This window comes from Megascapheus bottae, chromosome 2, assembly GCF_031878675.1.
Source record: "Megascapheus bottae isolate mThoBot1 chromosome 2, mThoBot2.hap1, whole genome shotgun sequence".
Lineage (NCBI taxonomy): Eukaryota > Metazoa > Chordata > Mammalia > Rodentia > Geomyidae > Megascapheus > Megascapheus bottae.
The window spans coordinates 93,006,248-93,028,391 of NC_143510.1; the positions used below are offsets into that span (position 1 = coordinate 93,006,248).

General features: G+C 50.6%; 1 protein-coding gene across 6 annotated transcripts in view; it reads right to left on the bottom strand.

Moving 5' to 3' along the window:
* Nucleotides 1-22,144, bottom strand: part of Pacsin2 (protein kinase C and casein kinase substrate in neurons 2) — a 94,724-nt gene that overhangs the window by 10,002 nt on the left and 62,578 nt on the right. For 4 of the 6 annotated variants that reach the window (XM_090328857.1, XM_090328853.1, XM_090328855.1 and 1 more), the window contains exons 3-8: nucleotides 12,881-13,037; nucleotides 9,507-9,742; nucleotides 7,533-7,688; nucleotides 4,436-4,611; nucleotides 3,447-3,567; nucleotides 224-345 (exon numbers count right to left, since the gene is read on the bottom strand). In XM_090328857.1, the coding sequence (XP_090184983.1) occupies nucleotides 224-345; nucleotides 3,447-3,567; nucleotides 4,436-4,611; nucleotides 7,533-7,688; nucleotides 9,507-9,742; nucleotides 12,881-13,037 (968 nt within the window). Of the gene's footprint in view, nucleotides 1-223; nucleotides 346-3,446; nucleotides 3,568-4,435; nucleotides 4,612-7,532; nucleotides 7,689-9,506; nucleotides 9,743-12,880; nucleotides 13,038-17,088; nucleotides 17,226-17,257; nucleotides 17,402-22,144 lie in introns of those variants that run through there. The other 2 variants (XM_090328858.1, XM_090328856.1) reach the window with 2 other exon arrangements.

Below are 22,144 nucleotides of genomic sequence, written 5' to 3' on the forward strand. Positions count from 1 at the left end.
TGACACCCTGGGGGCACAGCCCTGAACACCAGAGCCCAAGGGGCTTCTGCAAAGATGCCCTCCGTGTGTGTGTGTGTGTGTGTGTGTGTGTGTGTGTGTGTGTGTGTGTGTGTCCCTGTCCCATTGCGGTTTTCTAGGAACCAGGCTGCTGCCATCCCAGGACCATGCACACACACATACACACTGGGTAGCCGATTTTGGTTCAGGCTATCTTGGTGCTCACCTGCCAGTTTTGTTCTGCATGGACTGGTCACCTGTCTGGTTGATGCCTGTCAGGGTGACACCATCAGTGGCTTTCTTCTTCTCTCTCCGGCTGAGGGTTCGATTCAGGTCTGCAGACCATTCCTGGGCAACAGGGGCCAAGGGAGAACCGAGGGTGGTAAGTGGAAGCCGTGGTGATCTAACATCCCCCCAAGCCAGCACAAACCTGCCCAGTGCCAGGAGTGACATTTAAGCCTATGTCCTCTGCTGCCCTTTGCTCACCAGAAGACCTCAGGCTGCCCAGAGGGCCTGACCCTGGGCCTGATCCTGACCTGGGCTAAGTGGCCTAGAGGTGGGTTGGACCCTCACTGTGACATCCTCACTTCCTCAGACTGCACACTTCCAGACATGGGTGACAGCAGAACTATGAGTGACAGCTGCTGTCATGTGTTTCAGCCTGGGAGCCTCCCAGAGAGCCAGGAACCTGCCCTCCAGAGAGCCCGGCTGCCACACATGGCCTTGGCTGGAAGTGAAGAGGGCCTGGCCATTTATTCTCTAAATTCTGGGTCACAGGGGCATAGACCACAGCTGCCCACAGGGATGTGAATAAGCCTGTGACACAAGATACTGCACCCTGGACTACAAATAAACCCAGGGCTGTGTGGTCGGGACAAAGAGGCAGAAGGCAGGCTCTGGCCCCTCAAGTCTCGAAGGGGCCCCAATCTGATGCAGGTGCCACCCTGGACCACTCCCTTTTCATCAGAGGCACAAGCTGGTGGCTAACAATGCAAAGAGGGCTCGTCTTCCTAAGGCTTCCTATTCCTCAGCAATCAACAGGTTTTTATCAATGGTGCAGAAACACACAGGGGGAAAGGAGCCAGGTTTTGATTTTCCAGAAGCCCATGTGCCTGCACATGTTTAATGGAGTCTCCTCCTTTCCCACTAATCAAATAAGCACAGCACCCAGCTTGAGGGTGGTGCTTGCTCGGCACATGCGAGGTCCAGCACATGCTGGGGTGGGGTGGGGGAAGGAGACACATCTATGTGGCTCCAACTTAGTTACCGAAAATCAAGATCAGAAGCCATCTTGGGGACATCAAGCCTAAGTTTTCAATTTGTCACAGAAGAAAACTAAGGACCAAAAAGATTGGTTTACAATAATGGGGGTGCAGACCTGGGCCCCTGACTTCAACTCTAGCTTTTCTTATTTATTTTTTTTTAGAAAAAAAAAAACATGTTTTTGATAGTATTAGGCTTTGAATTTAAGGCTTATGCTTGCTATATAGGCACCCTACCACTGAAGCATGCCCTCAGCCCTTTTTTTGCTAGCCCTGGGACTTGAACTCGAGGCCTGAGCACTGTCCCTGGATTTTCTCAAGGCTAGGGCTCTAGCACTTGAGCCACAGCACCACTTCTGGCTTTTTGCTACATATGTGGTACCGAGGAATCAAACCGGGGTCTTCGTTCACGCTAGGCAAACACTACCACTAGGCCAAACTCCTGCCCCCCCCAAACTCTTTTTTACACTGGTTATCTTGACAGGGTCTTGCATTGAGTGCCTAGATGGAGATCCTTCTATTTTGTGCTTTCTGCCATATCTGGGATGACACAAGATTGACCATTACATGCGATTATTGGTTTAAAAAGGGTCTCATAAAGCTGTGAGCTGGTGGCTCAGGCCTGTACTCCTGGCTACTCAAGGGGCTGAGATCTGAGGATCGTAGTTTGAAGCCAGCTTGGGAAGGAAAGCCTGTGAAACTAGCCTTGAGCAAAAGAATCTCAGGGATAGCACTCATGCCCTGAGTTCAGCCCCAGGACTGGCACCAAAAAAGGAGGGGCTGGTTAGGAGCTGAAATCTTCCTGGTCTTGCCCCCTAAACAGGATTATAGACATGAGCCACTGCACCTAGCTTCCTCTTGCTTAGTGATGGTGGTTCTAATAGAAATAAGCAGAACTGTACCCCTCTTAGGTCCCCCTAGTGACCCTGACAGGGTAGGTTCCAAGGACCAATGGTTGGGCACCCAGCAGCCCTGGAGGGCGGGCCAGTTGTTTGCAGCCCTGACACAGCAGTGTTGGCTCCTCTGCTGGAGAGAAGGGAGCACAACGTGGCGGCTTGGCCTGTTACACAGGGGAGGGAGATCTGTAAATTAAGTCATGAAACAGAAACTTACTTCATCCTTGTTGCATGAAAAATAGAAACAAATAATTTCATTAGAGAAGGTTAGGCATGGTCTTGTAACAACCATGAATGCATGCACAGGAACACAAGGGACCCAGAAGGAACGCAAGACACCCAGCTTGTCAAACACTCCTCCCTCGTGTTTTCCTGATGGGCAGTAACAGGCACCTCTGAGGGACACAGGGCAGCTCCACCAAGTGTCCTGGGTCGCTGTGGCACAAGAGCAGGAAACCCAGGAGAGGAAAGCCTGGCTCTCCCCGGGGGCCACGTGCACTTGGGAAGGTCCTGGCTCTGCAGCCTCCTCTTGGGGAAAGACCACAAAAAGTTCAGGAAGGCAGGGTGGGAAGGAGCTGAGGTGGTGAACTAGGCCAGCGTCGGGCCAGCAGAGCCCAGGTCCCTACCCTCCCAGTGACAACCCCAAGCTGCCATTCCCATCTCTTACATGGGAAAGCTGAGTGCCCCTAGGCCAGTGGCTGCTTATTGCCCACAGGTGCTAAGTGCTGAGGCAGGACTCGGTGCAATTCAGACTGGCCACTAGTGAGTCCAGATATGCAGCTCGTCCCGGGCATCATGGCACATGCCCAGCCACGATGGAATGGGAGAATCTCTCCTTCAGGCAACACGAGTGGCAAGACGTGCAGCCATTCTCTTCTATGCTCCTGTGAGAAGTGGTGACCCAGAGCTGGGCTGGACAAGCCCCACGAACCCCCAACACGGAGTTCTGCAGGGTACACTGGGTGGCTCATCTTCCTCTTCCCAGGAAAGCCCTGGGAGAGGCAGGAGCAGGGCCACCACTGTCACCACCTCCCTGCTGACCTACCCTGGGGCTTGGGAGCACTGTGGGATGTTCCCTTCCTCGCCACCCTACAGAGTAGGGCAGGCTCCTGTGACACCAGGGAGGGAGTGACCGTGAGTGAGAGTGTTACTAGCTAGAAAGGTAATACTCAAGCCTTCCCTGGAGACTCAGAAGGCATTGGGGCCACCAACTCAGCAGGGGAGATGAGAAGGACATCTCCTGGAGCTGCTCTGTGGGTCACAGGGCTACGGGCATGAGGTCTCTTCTTACCTCAAACTGAGGCCAGTTCATGGCCATGCCGGGCCCATGGTTGGCTCGGAACCACCTCAGGTCCTCCACGGCATCGGCTGCCTTGATGCTCTGCTCCAGGTCACGGTAAATGGTTTTGTAGCTGAATCAGATAAGGACAGCAGAGGTCAGTCGCCATTTGTTCCAGTCCAGGGCCAGGCACAGCAAGTCTTCTGGTCTCTGTAGTCTGCACTAGGCCCAATTCTGGATGACACATTCCAGAAACATCTCAGGAGAAGTTCATCTGGCTGGAACGTGGGCAGAGTGGGACACAGTCCCAGCCCTGTCCCCTGCCTGCAACTCATTAACACCCATCCTCAGAACTGATAGGGGACAATGCTACCACACTATGCTGCCATAGAGAATGGCATAGTGGCAGAGCAGCTACGTAATGACAGATTTTATTCATTTAATAAAGAGAAGACAAAGGCAACGTAAGTTCTTATCAACAAGCTATATCTGCACTGTTTCTTGATGGTTCTGTGAGCTGTATAACAAAAGTAGATGTCTGTCTATGCCCTGAGTTGAGTTGCATCTCTGGCCTGATGCAGGCATACTGGGCCCAGAGAGGAAGAGACCACAGAGGAAACGCCATGGCTCCTTCGTCAGGAGTCAGAACTGAGCCTGAGAGGATCCCGTGAGAACCTAGGGCCACAAAGAAGGGCCAAGCTGGCAGAAAGGATGACAAGGACTTTGTGAAAGGCCTTACTAGAAGGCAGCTTTGGGTCAGGGCTCACTCCCAGGATGATTTTCCATTCATAGGTACAGCTGGTTCTGCTCTCCCTGCCTGCCCAGACCCACGTGCGAAGCTGGGGCAGAGACGGGCCCGCCTCAAGTCCTGCAACACTGTACTGCGGGAAGAGGCTGGGCTCAGCACAAGGCCTCTGGCACCAGGAACTCTAAGAAGCCCTCTGGCTAGCTCCGCCACACCATAGCTGCTGGATGTGTTTGCTACCTCAAGGGACACTCACCCAGCCACATTGGACAGGTCCAGGTGTTTCTGAACCTCGAGCAGAACCTCGCGGAAGAAGCGCAGGCGCTTCTCTTCAAACTGCTGGCACTGCTCGAACACCTGCTCCATGTTCTCCATGTACTGGGGGGTGCTCTGGTCAAGCTCCTTCAGGGCCTTCTCGTATTTCTCTTTGGTCTAAACAAAAAGCCATGCATAAGACTGGTTCATTTCCTTGTTATACTGTTCATTCCACTCTGCAGTTTCTCAGGCCTCCCTGGATTATAAGCTCAAAGCTGGAGCCATAGAGACTGGAGACGTCAAGCTAAAGCCCCAGTTTCCATTCCTACAAGCGAAGCACACTCCTGGCACTTGTTCTGCAGCAAGGTCTCAAGGTAGAGTCGGGCTGGGCAGTCACTGTGGAGCAGTGTGTGGCTGTAAACACGTTACCTACTCATATCCTCTATGCCTGGGTGGAAGTGCCAACCCAGAGGCCTGGCCCTGACCCCACCCAGCAGCAGAAGCACAAAGGACCATCTTGGAAACAAAGTCAGAGTTTAAGTGCCAGACAAAGAGGGGACGACATTTCTTGGTCTCCTTATTTTCTCAGCACTTCAGTGAACAGAAAGTGGGGATGCCTCCTGCTTTAACCATTCTGAGATTTAGACAACAGGCACAAAGGTGTATGGTAGATGTTCAGAGTTCTTGTGGTTTATCCTTCAGTCCGCAGCCCACCCTGCCCCTTGCACTGCCATTCCTTCCCTTGGGAATACTAGAGCAGCTCCTCTCAAAGTGTCCAGGGACAGACAGACAATGAGTGAGACTCTTGAGAAGTGCTAAAGTGAGCGCCTGGCAGGGAGGTGCTTGGGGTAAGTAGCTGTGTCGCCTTGGGCCTGTGCTCTGTGGTCACTGTGCCATGCCAGCTCTAGTGGTATGTCCTCAGAATAGTCCCATGTTAAATGACTGGTTAACAGTGACAGGCTTTTGAGAGGATCTGGATCACAGAGGTCCCAACTGCATCAGTACATCAATCCATTGCGCCGGCTCTCTGGGTAACAGGTCCACACAGGGAGGGAACCTCCCTGCCACACGGACTATGCAGGAAAGAGGCGGGAAAGAGGGGCATAGGCAGGATTTCTGCTCTCTGTTTCTGCACAGTATGTGATATAACCTCTGTGATCTTGGCCTCATTCATAAAGCAAAGGTGCAACCATCACAGGCCTGGAAAGGTTGGTACCAGCTGGGAAGTAATCTGCTCCTCGACTTGTGCATGGAGGGCAGGCCACTTCTGCCAGACCCCAGAGGCAGGAGCAAGGCCCTGGGGAAGCAGGCTCCTCCAGTTTGTCACTCCAGGAGTTGAGGGCAGAGGGCATTCCTAGGAAATTATTTTACTTTGGGTGGTGGTGGGGATTAAATTCAAGGCCTCAGGTTCACTAGGCAAGCACTCTACCACCTCCAGCCCCTTTCTCACACTGGTTATTATTTATTTATTTAATTTAATCTTGTCCATTGTGGGGCTTTAACTCTGGACCTGGACATTGTCCCTGAGCTCTTCAGCTCAAGGGTACCAACAGACCCCTTGAGCCACAGTGCCACTTCCGATTTTCTTGTTGTTAATTGGAGATGAGTCTCACAGACTTTCCAGTGCCCGGGCTGGCTTTGAACCATGATCCTCAGATCTAAGCCTCCTGAGTAGCTAGGATTACAAGCGTGAGCCAGCTCATACTGGTTATTTTTGAGGTCCGGTCTTGTTCTATGCCGCTGGCCTGGGCTGTAACCTTCTACTTATGCCTCCCCATAGCTGGAACCACAGGCATACACTCCCTGCCATAAGCTGAGAGTTTTATGTGAAGGCTGGCCTTCAAACCTCCAACCCCTTGCCTGTCTCCCATGTAACGCCTTAAAGGCTTGAACCACTGTGTTTAGCAGCAGCAGCTACAATGATGGCAACTTCCTCTTCTTCCTGCTCTACCTCCTCCTCCTCCTCCTCCTCCTCCTCTCCTCTTCCTCCTCTTCTTCCTCTTCTTTTTGTGGGTGATGGGGCTTGAACTCTGGGCACTGACCCTGAGCTCATCAGCTCAAGGCTAACACTCTACCCCTGGGCCGGGGCATGGTTGCTGAGCTTTTCAGCTCCAGGTTACTGCCCTATCTCTTGAGCCTCAGCCCCACTTCCGTTTTCTAGTGGTTAACTGGAGATGAGTCTCTCCTTCTTTAGTGCCTGGGCTGGCTTTGAACAGTGATCCTCAGATCTCAGCCTCCTGAGTAGCTAGAATTACAAACATGAACCTCTGTATCGGCAAACAACCGCTTCTTCTTTCTGGTTTGTCTTCTGAAACAAAGTCAGGTCTGACTATGTAACCTAGGCTCACATGGAGCTCCACAGCCCAGGCTGGCCTGGAGCTACTGATCCTCCATCTCTCTACCACGGGTGCTTGTTTAAATTAGAAGATGCCATCTGGTATTTAACGCCTATGACTCAAGTACCCTGCAGGGAGAACCACTCCCAACACCAATGGGGCACTTGAGCTTTCAAAGCATTTTTACAGAACCTCTGGTTGAATTTCTCACACACCCACTGAGGCAGACCTCTTCCAGTTGCCTGCTCACTGCCACACTGGCTCACAACTACTGCATGCCCCTTTAAGCCTCCCTTCCTGAAGGGTTCCCAGACCCGCCCTCCATCTGCGCCACCAGGTCTCTGTCCACACCCCTCTCTCCATGCTGATAAACTGGTGTGAGCCTCCCTTTCCCACACGTGTCCTCTACTTCTGGGACTCCAGTTCTTCCTTGGCAGCGATCCAAGTTCCGGGCTTCACCTGGCTATGAGAGCCAATGGCAACTAGCCCACGCTCAATTCCACTGCTGCGACCTACAAAAGTGGCTCCTCTGCACAACTCAGGTGCCACCTGCACTCCATGACCCCCTGAGGGTCACAGGGCAGCTAGCACTGGTCTCTGGCCCTCATCTGAGGCAGGCGCTAAAGGGCAGAGATTTTGTTCATGTTTATTCCATCCAACCAAGGAGCCACAAAAGGCTGACAGATATGAAATACAACTGACATGCTAATATATAATAAGCAATCCTCCTCCCCCCGCAAAAACCCCAGATGTACCACTTACCTTCAGAACATCTTGTTTGCATTTTTCTATTTTGTCTTGTAATTTCTTGAGCTGCTCTGGGTTCAGGGACGGGTCGGCTTTGCTGTTGGCTTCTCGAGAAATGGCCAGCTTCTCCTCCTTGCACGCAGTGTGGTGGGCTTTCTTTGCTGCTTCGACCTACAGGGAGAGTGAGCTCTGAACACCACACTGCGGGAAGTTCAGATCTTCACCAGCCTTTACACAGACTGGGGGAGTGTGTGCTGTTCAGGGAAGGTGAGCAGAACACGCTGAGCACACTCTATCACCGTAGCCAGGCACACCGAGGGACCACACACTGTTAGGACTTACTGAGTGCCTGCTTGGGGTCACGCACAACTCCAGGCATGGGAACACAGCAGAGGACCAAAGAACTTGGACTTTCGTGAGCCTATGTTCAAGTTAGGTGAGCAGAAAGGCAGGAATAATTAGGTGCTGGAGGAAATTAGGTGTTAAGTACTAGGGAGAAAGCAAAGCCTGGAAGAGAGACAGCAAAAGGTAGGGATGGGCAGACAGTAGTGGGCTGAAGAAAGCCAGCTGAGATGTATGGAGTGAAAATGAGGAGCTTGTCAGGACAGTCAAGGTGGGCAAGTTCCAAAGGAGAAAGCTCACATGAGTGATACAGAGCCATGCAGGCTCCCCAGCAAGGTGACAGGCCATATTTCTTATGGATTAAAAAAAAACCATCAGTCATGCTGGCTTCAAATTTATGGGTACAAACAATCCTTCCATCTAGCTGGAACTACAGGTATTACCACCAAGCCTAGCTACATTTTTTTTTTGGGGGGGGTCAGTCCTGGGGCTTTCTCAAGGCTGGAGCTCTACCACTTGAGCCACAGCATCACTTGCAGCTTTTTTTTTCTCTGTATGTGTTACCAAGGAATCAAACCTGGGTCTTAGCACATGCTAGGCAAGCACTACCACTAGGCCAAACTGCTGGCCTAGCTACATGGTTTTAATGGCTGCTTTATATATACACTTTTTTTTTTTTTTTTGGGTGGGTCATGGAGTTGAACTCGGCCTGGGCTGTCCCTGTGCTTTTCAGATCAAGGCTACCACCCTACCCTTGAGCCAACCCCCACTTCCTGTTTTCTAGAGGTTAATTGGAGATAAGAGTCTCAGGTCCTTTGGTGCCAGGGCTGGCTTTGAACCTTGACCCTCAAATCTCAGCCTCCTGAGTAGCTAGGATGCAGGTGTGACCCATCACGCTCAGCTATAAACACATTTTAATGGCTATTTTATACACACAAGTGCATACTAGTTTAATAGATGCTTCCTATTTTGTGCCAAAAATCAATCATAAACTACTACTACATTATAGTCTAAAAGGAAAGAGGAGTTCATATCAATGTTCTTATGAGAGGATACAATGTTGCATTACGATTGGGCTGGGCAAGAAGGAACAAAGAGGAGATGTGGCAAAAGCCTCTGACAACTCAAAGATGGAAGGTTGTTTTGTGTTCTGGATGATTTGGAGGAGAAAGCCATACAGCCTCTGAGAAAAGCCATATGGAGGGGTAGGATATGTGGGGGTTAAGGGTGGTGGCATGGCCAGTGAGGAATGAGGGCCAGGTTTCAAGCAAGATAGAGCCCACATACTAAGGGCCAGGTTATCCAGATAACAGCCTCTAGCTAGCCACAGCCTTGAAGACTTTGGCCACTGAACAAAGAATATCAGCTTTTTTTTTTCCCAAAAAATTTGAGAAAGAAAAATCCATGCCAGACAAAGAGCAAAATTATATGAATACTTCCTACCAGTGCAAAGGCTCTTGTCTCTAATGGAGGAACTATGGTGGTAGGTGGGTGGCTCTGAGTGAATGCCAGGCCCCTCCGCTGCTGTATGAGGGTGGCTTTTCCTCTAGCAGCATGGCAGCCACAGGGATGCGGGGGTGTGGCGAGGGAAGGATCCTGAGGAGCTAAAGGAGAGGGGCTGGGCCCAGCCTGTGAAAAGGAAGGTACCTCTTTCAGCTTCTTGGCCCAGGGCTTCTGGGCCTTCCGGAAGCCATCCTCTGCTTCCTTGGTCTCCTTGAAGCTTCCCATCATCTGCTTGTGAAAGGCTTCCTTCTGCCAGTTCTTGATCTTCTCAAAGTCCTCGTTCATCAGTGAGGCCTTCACCTCTAGGTGTAGCTCGCTCACTCTCTCTGCCTCAGACATGACAGCTATCCAGGCCTTCTCCACCGTCCCGTACTGTGGCCCTGGTAGGGGAGAAGAAGCATCTTAATCAGTCCTGACCCAGGACAGGTTTTCTGCCACCCCTGCAGCTAGTCACACCGGGAGCTGCCCGAGCCAGGTGCGTTTCCACTTTTAAAGCTATTTTTAAAAACAATCTGCACTTTGGAAGTCTCAACTTGTTCAAAGGTAACCAGAGAAGGGGGGGCCTTTTAAAATATCTCCCCCCTTCCCCCTCCCCACTCCTTCCCCTACATCTGTAGTGTAATCACCTTTCTTCTCCACCATGAATTACTTTTGTCCAGTGTAGAAGCATGAAAGAGCTAGCAGGAAAGAAGCTTGCCTCCTCGGCAGCCCTGATTCAGGCCTCTGTGTGCCAGATGGAAATCTCTGGATGGTGCGGTCACAGCTACGTCACTTCACTCCCTGCTAGCGGCTCTCAGTCCACAAGGCTCATCAGGAAGGAAAAATTTCTTTTGGGGATTCCCCTGTGGTATTTGGTCTTATGATTGCTAATCAAGTGCTCTGCCACCAGAGCCACAGATTCCCCCTATCCTGCCATGGTAGTGGGGATTGAACTCAGGCTCTTCATCTTGATAGCAGGAGCTCAACCATCTGAATCATGCCCATAACACTATATTTTATTTTAGGGTCTTCACTCACTTTATTCTGTCTGGCTTTCAACTTATGGTTCTCCTGCCTTCTGAGCAGCTGGGATGATAAGTGTGGGAACTTCATTAAGGCTGTTACTGCAGACTAGGGGGGTTCAAGTGGGGAAAGGCAAGGGCTGTAACAAGGTGGGGGAAGGTAAGAAAGTCAGGTGCTGGTAGCTCACACCTATATTCTTCGATACTCAGGAAACCAAGATATCAGGATCACAGTTTGAAGTCAGCCTGGACAAAGAAGTCCATGAAGCTTTTTTTTTTTTTTTAGGGGGGGGGTCAGTTCTAGGGCTTGAAATCTGGGCCTGGGCGCTGTCCTTAAGCTCTTCAGCTCAAGGCTAGTATTCTACCATTTGAGCCACAGTGCCATTTCCAGTTTTCTGGTGATTAATTGGAGATAAGAATCTCACTGACTTTTCATGTCCAGGCTGGCATTGAACCACAATCCTCACATCTCAGCCTCCTGAGTAATTAGGATTACAGGCGTGAGCCATTGGCTGGCCATGAGACTCTTATCTTCAGTAATCCACTCAGAAAAAGCAGGAAGTAGCACTTTGGCTCAAGTGGCAGAGCAGTAGCCTTGAGCACAGAAAGGCTCAGAGATAGCACCAAGGTCCTGGTTCCCAGGGCTGGCAAAAAAAAAAAAAAAAGAAGAAGAAAGAAAGATTCAGTCCTGGTCCACGAGGAGAGGCATCAAGTGTTTGCCGAGCACAGTGACTAAGAAATGGCAGGAAAGAATGGGACACACAAATGTAGGGCTTGCGATACCCCTCTTGAGGTGCTGACACCCGGGAACTACAAAATAACATACTCCCTGCCCTGCTTCAGGAGCACTGAAGAGGGAGGGGACTCCGAGGAAGAGTCTGGGCTGGACCCTGAACTAGACATGACCCACTTCAGCATCCTGAGGAAAGGACAGGCAGCGTCTCTAGGCACGCCTGACCCCTCTCATGGAGATCTGATTCCTCTAAAGTTGGCTGGCCATGTTGGCAGAGCCTGCCCCAAACAGCCTGAGAAGCTCCTGGAAGCTGCATCTGTTCCTGGAAATCTCATGCTCCTCTGTGACTGGGACTGGGCTCCAGGCCACAGAAGTGTGTCACTGTGCCTCAGAGTCCCAAGTTAGTAGTAAGGCAGGAAGGGGCAAACCTCCACCACAGGAACTGGAAACTACTCCCTTAAAAGTTGACAGTCAGGAAGCAGGGCAGTCGCTTTTCAGCCTGAATTGACAGCAACCTGGCCAGGCTTAAGAGTAAGCAGCTCTGGGGCTACGAGTTTGGCCTAGTGGTAGAGTGCTTGCCTAGCATGCACGAAGACCCGGGTTCAATTCTTTGGTACCACATACATAGAAAAAAGCCAGAAATAGTGCTTTGGCTCAAGTGGTAGAGTTCTAGCCTTGAGAAAGCCCAAGGATAGTGCTCCAGCCCTGAGCTCAAGGCCCAGGACTGGCAAAAAAAGAGTAAGCAGCTTTGGGTGTTTCATAGCAAGGCCTCTTGCCTGATGGGACCTCCTCTAGTTTCTGCCCTTAGCAGCAGTTATGTTCCTGCTCTGAGTTCAGTTGGCAGGCCTAGGTGTGAACTGTAGTCAACAAGGGCTACCAGGAGACTTGGGGGCTGAGTGTAAAAAACTTTCTAGGTTGTATACAGGTGGTTTCCACCTATAAGTCTAGCTACTCAACAGGTTGAGATCTAAGGATTAAAGTTTGAAGCCAGCTTAGACAGGAAAGTCCTGAGACTCTGATCTCTAACCACCAAAAAGCCAGAAGTAGATCTGTTGCTCAAGTGTTAAAGCACTGGCCTTGAACAAAAAAGGCTAAGGAGGGGCTGGAATTTGGCCTAGTGGTAGAGTGCTTGCCTAGCATGCACAAAGACCCGGGTTCAATTCCTTGGAACCACCTGTATAGAAAAAAGCCGGAAGTGGTGCTGAGGCTCAAGTGGTAGAGCTCTAGCCTTGAGAAAGTCCAAGGACAGGGCTCAGGCCCTGAGCTCAAGCCCAGGACTGGCAAAAAAAAAAAAAAAAAAAAAAAAAAGATGATTAAAAAAAAGCTAAGGAATAGTACCCAGGCCCCGAGTTCAAGCCAAAGTGCTGTCACAAAAACAAAACAAAACAACAGAGAATGTCCCAGTATCCCCAAGGAAAAAGGGAAAAAGCTCACATGCAGCCGGGTGAGATGACTCATGCCTGTAATCCTACTCAGGAGGCTGAGATCTGAGGATCACAAGCTGAAGCCAGTTGGGCAGGAAAATCTATGGGACTTCACATCCAATTAACCACCAGAAAACTGCAAGTGGGGTTATGGTTCCGAGTAGTAGAGTGTCCACCAGCTTTGAGGAAAAGAGCTCGGGGACAGCACCCAGGTCGAGTTCAAGCCCCAGGACCACCAACAACAAAAGAGCAACATCCCTGATCACTGTACCATACACTCTTGACTGGGTTTCCTGGAGGAAAGTAGCCAGAGAGAGCCCTGTAGATGAGCAGCTGGTGCCCTGCCTATGGCCTCAGTACCTTTCTCCACGAGCTGCTTCCAGCGCCGGGCCCACTCGGTGAGCTGCTGGGCGTACGCCTTCTCGATGCGCGCGCGCTCGTGCACGCAGTTCATGAGGTCGCTGCACAGGCGGTGGCCGTCGTCAATCCGCTTCACAGTCCGCTTGTAGTTTCCCACCTGCGAGACAGCGCCAGGCTGTGAGGCGGGCAGTCGGGTGGCTCCCATGAGTGTGCAGCCTGGCTCCAGCTCGTGCACAAACAGCCTGCCAGGCCCCCATGCTCATCCCAGAGGCTGTCCAGTCTCCCCCTTCTGAAAGGCGCCCTGTGCTGCCAAACAAGCCGCTCTTTGTGAACCGGGACATGTGTCTTGCTGCCCTGAGCTTCTCAACAGATTCCAAGCCAGGTACTAGGCAGAACCAACTGGCAAAGAGCTGAGGATGCTGAAAGCACTTCCTGTGCAGACCAAATGGGCAGGGGTGGCTTCCCAGGGGAGGTGACATCTACAGAAAACCTTCTGCCTTGATGCCATCACATGCTGAATTACTCCTACCTCTCAACTATAGCAATAAATGACTTCACAATTAGGAAGTACCCACTGGAGTGATGTCTCATACCCACAAGTACTGCCAGCCTCGACCCCACAGGAATAACCTGCCTCCACTTCACAGATGAAGAAAAGGAGGCTTAGAGTAGTAACACAGTCTGCCAAGACCTCACAATGGCTGGGCTAGAGCGAAGGGTTGTTGCAAGCTCGGAGCTTTATGTGCTTTTTCAAGAACAAATTGAGTTTGGACTTATTTTCATATATGAAAGAAGAAATTAGATAAATTAGAAATCATAAAGAAAACATTAATAACTAATTTGGAACTAAAATCAAAACATTCACCTGGTCCTGGTGGCTCATGCCAGTAATCCTAGCTACTCAGAAGGCTAAGATCTGAGGATTGCAGTTCAAAGCTAACCTGGGCAGGAAAAACCATGAGACTCTTATTTCCATTTAGCCACTACAAGAGTCAGAAGTGGAACTGTGACCTATGTGGTAGAGAGCTAGCTCTGAGCAAAACAGATCAAGGACAGAGCCCAGGCCTGAGTTCAAGCACCCAGAATCATCACCAAAGCAAGCAAGCAAACAAGCAAGCAAGCAAGGAAGGAAGAAAAGCCATGGATCAAACTGTGGACTCAGATGGGTACACTGTCAACTGACAATGGAAAAAGGTATGTTACGTTCCTATTCTTTTCCTATAACTGTTAAAAAAAATCTAGGCCATCTTGTCCATTCATCTTCTCCAACAATTTCTACCTGGCTGATCATCTAGCACTTTCTCTTTTCGTTTTAGTCTGAGACTGAACGCAGAGTTGGTACCTGGCATTTTTGCTCACTGGTTAGCACTCTACCAATGGAACCATGCCTCTAGTACCTTCTCTTTGCTCAGGTCAATCCCCCTAGAGAAAGGATGGCATTTGCCTGTTTCTGTAGGAAGGGATGCAGTTCTCTCAGTGGCACTGTCAGGCGTTGCTCCTGTTTGAGCTAAGAAGGACAAGGAAAGGGTCTGCAGGTAGAGGAGAGACCAGATTTTGCAAAAAAACAAAAAACAAAGCCTGGTGCAGTGGTTCACACCTGTAATTATAGCTACTCAGGAGGCTGAGATCTGAGGATCAAAGTTCGAAGCCAGCTCAGGCACAAAAGAACCTGAGACTCTTATCTCCAATTAACCTCTAGAAAACAAAGGAAGTGGTGCTTGGCTCAAAGGTAGGGTGGTAGCCTTGAGCTGAAGAGCTCAGGGACAGTGCCCAGGCCAAGTTCAAGCACCATGACCTCCAAGAAAAAAAAAAAAAAAAGAACCCCCAAAGAGCTCTGCACAACATAAATGGCCAGAGGATGACTTGCTGCATGAGACCCCAAATCTGCCAAACAACAGGCCCCTGGGAGACCTGGGCAGGTGGCCTGGGCACAAGTCTTGGACTGTATAATCAATCATTCCCTCCACAGATGCCCTTCAGCCCAGGCATAGCCTGACAGGGACTCTACACTGTAGCAGTGCTGCTGGAAGGCAGACAAGCGTTCTTACAACCCACTATGCAGGTGACAACATGTGCGTGCTTTACTCTACACTTTACAGCAGGAGACAACCATACCCCAAACACAGCTGAGCTGGTGGAAGAAGAGCAGAGACAATCACCGTCCTCAGGTGCCTAGTACTAGAAAGCTGGAAAGCTGCCAGGCACCCCTGGCTTTCATCTCCCTTCAAATGAGTGTTACCATCCCAACAGAGATCCTGGCACTTCCGAAACCTGGCCACTTCTCTGATGTTGAAGACTCTTGGAAAAAGATTTCTGGAAAGGACGTTTGCTACCAAGTCATGTGCTGGTGGATGACGCCAGCACACAGTGGCTGCAGTTCACCTTTGAGTAAGAACGCTTGAAACCTGAAGAGCGGCCACGAGTGAGGGAAAGCTCTCAGCAAGCATCCACCGCAGCAGGCTTCCACAAAGGTTGTCAGTGGTCCTGGAGGTGACAGGACAGCCTGTGCTGACCCTGTGACAGCTGGGAACAGGCTGTGGTGGGATCACCAGGCACAGACCCGAGAGAAGGGGTACACCACGATGCCCCCCCCCCCCCGCCCGCCTCCTCGTGATGCTTGCTGTTCTGACCTCTATTAAATAGAACCGCCAGCTGGAAGCTATGCTGGGCCATAGCTTTATGGAATTAAGTGCAGCGGTAGGAAGCTTGCCTAGTTAGAGTTCAAAACCTCAGTTCTACTGAAACCAAACTAAAACTAGCAGGCGATAAAGGTCTTGCCTTTCCACCTCCTGAGCAAAAGCCCACATAGCACTCAAGCACAAACAACCCCCAGTCTCTGTGCCCTAGAGCGTGCAGACTTGTGCCTCTGTTCATGGCTCTCTCTCCATGGCCTCCATAGGCCCTGACATAAGAAAACATGAGCAGGTCAGGTAATTCATGCCTGTAATCCTAATTACTGAAAAGGTGGTGATCAGAAGAGTCAACATTTAAGCCCAGCCCAGGCAAAAAGGAAACTTTGCAAGAACCTAACTCAAAAAATGAAAAGCCGAAGCCAGGAGCAGTAGCTCATATCTATAATCCTAGCTACACAGGTGGCTGAGATCTAAGGATTGAGGTTCAAAGCCAGCTTGAGCACTAAAGACAGTGGAACTCTTATCTCCAATTAATCACTAGAAAATGGGAAGTGGGGCAGTGGCTCAAGGGTAGGGCGGTAGCCTAGAGCTGAAGAGCTCAGGGACAGTGCCCAGGCCTAGAGTTCAAGCCTCATAACCCACCAAAAAAAAAAAAAAAAAGACAAAAGAAAAAGAAAAGCCATCCCTTGCTATAGAGCTTGTTATGCTCCATCTCCATACCTGTCTTCCCCTCATCAAAGACCTTCCAGCTGCAGGGGCCTTTTCTCAATTCCTGAGGCTTATCACTTCTCTTTCTTCCCTCAGGACCTTTGCATATACCGCTCTTGCCTTGGGTGAAGGCACTTCTCCTCACTCTTACACAGTGGACTCCTAGTTGTCCTTTGGCCTCAGTCCAAATACCCTGTCACCTAAGCCAGCCATCCCTCCTTCCATACGTTCAGAGGTCAGTCATGGGCACTGTCCTTCACAGGATGGCCCACTAGCCTTACAAAATTTACTTATTTATTACATTTATCTGTTTTTGTCTCTTCCAGTAGGAAAAGGAACTATATGATAAAGGCAGAGAATTCCACACAATACTCGCAGATCCAGTATTTAATATAGTGCCTAATATGTTGGTAATCCTTAATAAGTATTTGTTGAGGGGCCAGAAGTTTGGCCTAGTGGTACAGTGTTTGCCTAGCATGCACGAAGACCAGGGTTCGATTCCTCAGTACCACATACATAGAAAAAGCTGGAAGTGGTGCTGTGGCTCAAGTGGTAGAGCTGTAGCCTTGAGGAAAGCCCAAGGACAGTGCTCAGGCCCTGAGTTAAAAACCCCAGGACTGGAGGGAGAAAAAAAAATTTTTGAATGAAAAACAACAACAAAACAACAAAAAGCAAAGAGTGGGGCCTAAAGTCCAGACCTTGATACCATCAGCAATGGACATAAGCTTAGAATTTACAGCAAGTCCTAGACATCAACTTGGGAAAGGCAGGGCTTCAAGGAGCTGAGGGGAGTGGGGTGAGGGAAGGGGTGTGGAAGGACAGTGAGATTGGGCAGCTCTTCATACCTATCGACTGGCCAACACAAACCTGGGTACATGGTGGGTGCTGTCCTTACAGTATGCGCTGGTGGAACAGTGGACCGTGAGCTATCTGATGCCAGGGGAGTAATTCGTCATGAAGCACACACATGCCCTATGACAACTCTGAATTTGTGCTGGACTAAATAAAATCCCTCCTGCTTCCTGTCCCGTTCTACCTTCCTCAAGGCATGGCCAGGCCAGTCTTCCCCTCGAAGGCTTCCCTGGCAGAGCGCATTCTGGCCAGACCACCACAGGCGCACACTTGCATCGCCTGCACTTAAGCAGCTGGGGCCAGTCCCCCTGCCTGTCTCCAGCTCCTGCTGGCTGCTGCAGCTGGGGGACACGCAGGCCCTTGCGAACACTGTGCCCATGGTCAGTTTCTCTCAAAGCCCAGCTTCCTGTCTCTGCTGGACTGCAAGCCTTCTGACAATAGGCACATCATTCTGTCATCACCTATCACATCACAATGGAGCCTGGCTGTGCTCTGCTGGGTGGGGAGCTGACAGCGCTACCTGTGTCATCCCACATCATCTATGCCATGCAAGCCATCCGTGAACCCACTGTGGTGATAAGGGAAATGGGTGTGAAGGGGTGTGGCCATCTGTGTTCCTGTGGTCAGCTGCCTCCATGGCATGGCCGCCCTGGGCTGAAACCTGAGACGACACAGCAGAAGAGGCCCCGCTCCTCACCCCTAATTCTCACCCAAGAACCCCAGATCTCCTCATGACTAGGACCACTTAAATGGCCTGATTTGATCCTCAGAGTGACTGTGCCCGTTGACATGGAACCATGAAGGTTTGAGCATGAACTTGTCTTCTCTAGCCTAGCAAGGAAGATTCAGGGCAGGCCAGCTATGGCAAGTTAGCCATTTGAAGGCCCAGCCCCGGCAATGGCCCTTTGGCTCATCTATGCACACAAGAGCAAATGTCTGACCCCAGCCTAATAAAGGATGCCAAGAAGCTTCGGCACCTTCTCAGCGGGCTTAGATGGCAAGATGAAATGTGAGCCGTTGACATTCCTTAAACACTGGCCACAGATGGTGAAGAGATGAGACTGGGTTTGGGGCAGTGCTAGGATTAAACCCACAAGAATGCCCCAAGGCCCCAAATGAGCTGTTCCTGGGGCCCCCTGACTCTCTCTACCAAAGCCTTCTTCCCTCCTTCCACCTCAGTCCACAAGCGGAGCGCTCTGGCAGCCCGCCCTGAAGTATGTGACCTTGTATGAATCTCTGTGTTTCAGTTCCTTCACAGGGGGTCACAGCTGCGTGCATGAGAGCCCAGTGCACAGGGGAGCCATGCACTTGCAGGCCAGCTGGCTCCTTCCCCACCAGCCATGCTCTTAACTGTCACTCGACAAGACCATACCTCCTCCTACCCATTTTTTCGGCTCTGCTCAGAGAGAACAGGATCACCTCTAAAGGCCCTTCACAGTTCAAGGTCTCCAACTGAGCTGGGTGTCCACTGACACCAGGAGTAGATTCCAAAGGGAGACAATTGTGACTCTCAAGTTCGGGGCATCTGGCCCCTTGGCGCTGCTGACAACCAAAGACCATGGGAAGCACTGGGTAGGTCCTGGTGAACGCACTCTGCTATGGGTCTTAGGGCAAGCCACTGGCCCAGTGAGAGTGAAGGGCCTCAGATGAGGCTGGAGGAAGTTCATGGCCTGCCATGCACGGGCTAGGCCAATGCCACCCTCTGTGAAGTCTCCCGCAGCAGCTCATCCCATCCGGTTACCTTGTGAGGCCAAACCGTATTAAAGTAGTGGGACAGCGGTGCTTTTATTTCCCCCGTTCTTCAGGCTGGCCACAGCCAGGGTTACTCCACAATGTCTTCCCAGGGCCATTTCACATGGAGTTGCTGGGAGCTCAGAATCATGGACAGTGGAACAAGTCCAGGTCTTTGGTTGGTCAGGCTCTTAGAGCAGTAGTCACAGCGGCCCTCCCGATAACTGAGTTCACTGCCAGATGCCAACTCCTTGGCCTCTCAAGGAATTGGAAGTAAGCAACATTACCAAAAAAGAATAACAAGAGCACAAAGCAGCAGGAGGACCTCATGGATCCACCTGCAGTCTACAAAGCCTTCAGCCATCTCCAGGGCTTCTCCCCAAGACTGTGATGTCCCAGGAGGGTTGGGAGTCTGAGGGGCGGGGGCTCTGCACTTGGCAGGATGATCTCGCTAGACTTTTCCTCTAACTATTACAGCTACAGGCTCCAAAAGGTCAGAGCCCTGTCCCTCCTGCACCAGGGCGACCTTCTTAGTAATTCCCTAATGATGGGGAGGAAGAAATTAAGCATAAAAGGTTTTCCCACTGGAGACAAGGCTTCCCATGAGCAGGAGGAGCCTATGGGTGTCTGAAGAGCCATGCTGACAGCAAGCACCTCAGTCACTCAGAGCCACGTGGGGCTGGCCCCTGCTCCTCAGCCAACACCTGCCAAGGCAGAGGACGAGGGCACCGCTGATACGACCAAGATGAAGAGCCACTTCTGGGACAGCGTCACAGAAGAGCAGAGCCTGTCTCAGCATTTACTCTTCAGGCAAAAGGAATATACTCATCTACTGACAGCCCTACAGCCAAGAACTGAATGGGAAGCTCGAGCGCTCGGGTAATGACTGCAGCCATTACAGCCACTTCATTTAATAACACTGAAGTTTGCTGGCCTTCACCTACATTTTTTTTTTTTGTTAAATGAGGAGCCGAACACTTTTGGAATAACACTATGTTTCGCTGCTAAATTTTTCCAGCTCCCAAATCAGTCATTAAAACACCACTGCCAAAGCCACTGCAGGAACAGGCTGTGGATGTGTGTGGTTCCTCCAGCTCTCACGTCAGAGGGACGATGTGGCGCTGCACCACTGCTGACAGGTGTGTACATCATCACCTCCAGTGCAGATAGGAACTGGAGCAAAGAAAACTGGAAACGTACCCACAGCCACACACAGGCCATGGTGACACGGCGAGGGCTCCGCTTCAACACAGTTCTGCAGCTGCCCGCACCGCCCCTTGGTGTACCTGCTGCACCCACAGTGGAATAGCAGAGAGGTTCTGAACTCCAAATGATGCCTTTCAAGTTTCGGTGCTAACGCAGCTTCTGGCTTTGTCCCATTCTCCCACTGTGCCATCAGAGCGCATCTGGCGGTGCCCCACTGCCAGGTGGCTGGCTGCATGGCTGACTCTCATCCTTGAAATGTTTCCAGGGCAGATGTGTCCCTTGTCACTGACATTTGTACTCTGACCTGTCCCCCCACCTCCCACTCATAAGAAGGCTGCTGCCAGCCAGAAAGGACAGACAGCTCCTGCCGGCCCTGTGGTTGCATGGGCCTCTGCAGGTACAGGCACAGCAAGAGGGGCTGCCCTCCACAGGGCCCAGCAACACACCGTAGCCACTCAACAATACACGCTCTCCCCTTCTGGGTGGTTTTGGAGATAGGTTCTCCCAGTTCTGAATGACCCTCCTTCTTCAGCTTCCCCAGTGCTGGGACTACAGGCATGAACCACTGCATCCAGATGAGCACATGCTTTTTAAAAATAGAAAGGTGTTTAGCTTGGAGTAAATCATAACCTCCTCAGTGGAAATATGGCGAAGAAAAATGTTAATCAAGCTGGAATCCTCTAAGTATCTGAAAAGTGTTCCCAGCCCCAAAGTTAGGTTTTTGGGGGTTGTTTTTGTTTTTTTGCCAGTCCTGGGCTTGAGCTCAGGGCCTGATCACTGTCCTTGGACTTTCTCAAGGCTAGAGCTCTACCACTTTAGCCTCAGCACCACTTCTGGCTTTTTGCTATGTATGTGGTACCGAGGAATCGAATCCCAGTCTTTGTGCATGCTAGGCAAGCACTCCACCACTAGGCCAAACTCCTGGTCCTCTAAAGACAGCTATTTTGATCACTGTTTCCATTAAACGTAGCAGCAGATGGCATTTGTTCTCAGGTAGCATTACCCAGGTAGGTTTGTTTTATGAAGCTAGTCTCCAGCAATCTCCAGGACGCCGGGCCCTGCCTTCATCACATCTGGCCATTAATCTTCCCTAAATAGACACTGAGGCTCAGATGAGTTGAGCAACTTGCTCAGGGTCACAGCTAGTGGTAGCATGGCTGGAACCAAATCATAGCTTTCCAACTTCAGTGTTGTAACGCGTCTACAATTCCACAACTGCAAGAAAGCTCCAGGGATTATGCTGTGGAGAATAACAGAGCAGACGTGGACTTTCTGGTATGGCACCAGTGGCTCATGCCTATAATCCTAACTACTCAGAAGGCTGAGATCTGCAGCTCACAGTTCAGAGCCAGCCTAGGCAGGAAAGTCTGAAAACCTTTCATCTCTAATTAACCAGCAAAAAACTCTGGAAGTGGAGCTATTACTCAAGTGGCTGAACACTAGTCTTGAGTGAAAAATATCAGGGACAATATTCAGGTGCTAAGTTTAAAAAAAAAAAAGACCTTTTAGGCTGGAGTTAAAGGCTCAGTGGTAAATCACTAGCTTAGCATGCTTTACAAGCCCGAGGTTCAATTTCCAGAACTGCAAACAATCAGTTAATGTAAAACTTTTAACTGACTTTCCTTTAGCCAGTAGACAGGGAACGGATGTGAGGAGAATGATCTCCAGACTAAAACCAACCCCTTAAAGAATCAATCAGGAAATTGGATAAGGAAGGGGGGAAATGAAGATGGGGGGGGAGGGGAGGGAAATGGGGACCATGACATGAGAAAGGGTATCAATGTTTGTGAAGTAATGCACCTTCTATCTGGTGAATGTAATGTAACCCTTCTATTAATTACAATAAAAAATATATGGGGAAAAAAAAGAATCAATCAGAATCAGGAATGGAGCCTTGGCGCACAGACCTGCAGGCATATGATCCACCAAGTTCAAGGGCAGTTCATTCAGACCCTGGCTTGTGTGCACTGTGCAGCATCCACGTACCACAGTACCACGGACATCTGTGTTTCTAGACAATGCTCAGAGTAAATTTTGGCCTCCTCAAGTTGAGCCTAGGACTTAACTGCAGTCCCACAGAGTGGCTAGGCATAAGAAAAGGCACTGCAGCCGGGTGCTAGTAGTTCATGCCCAT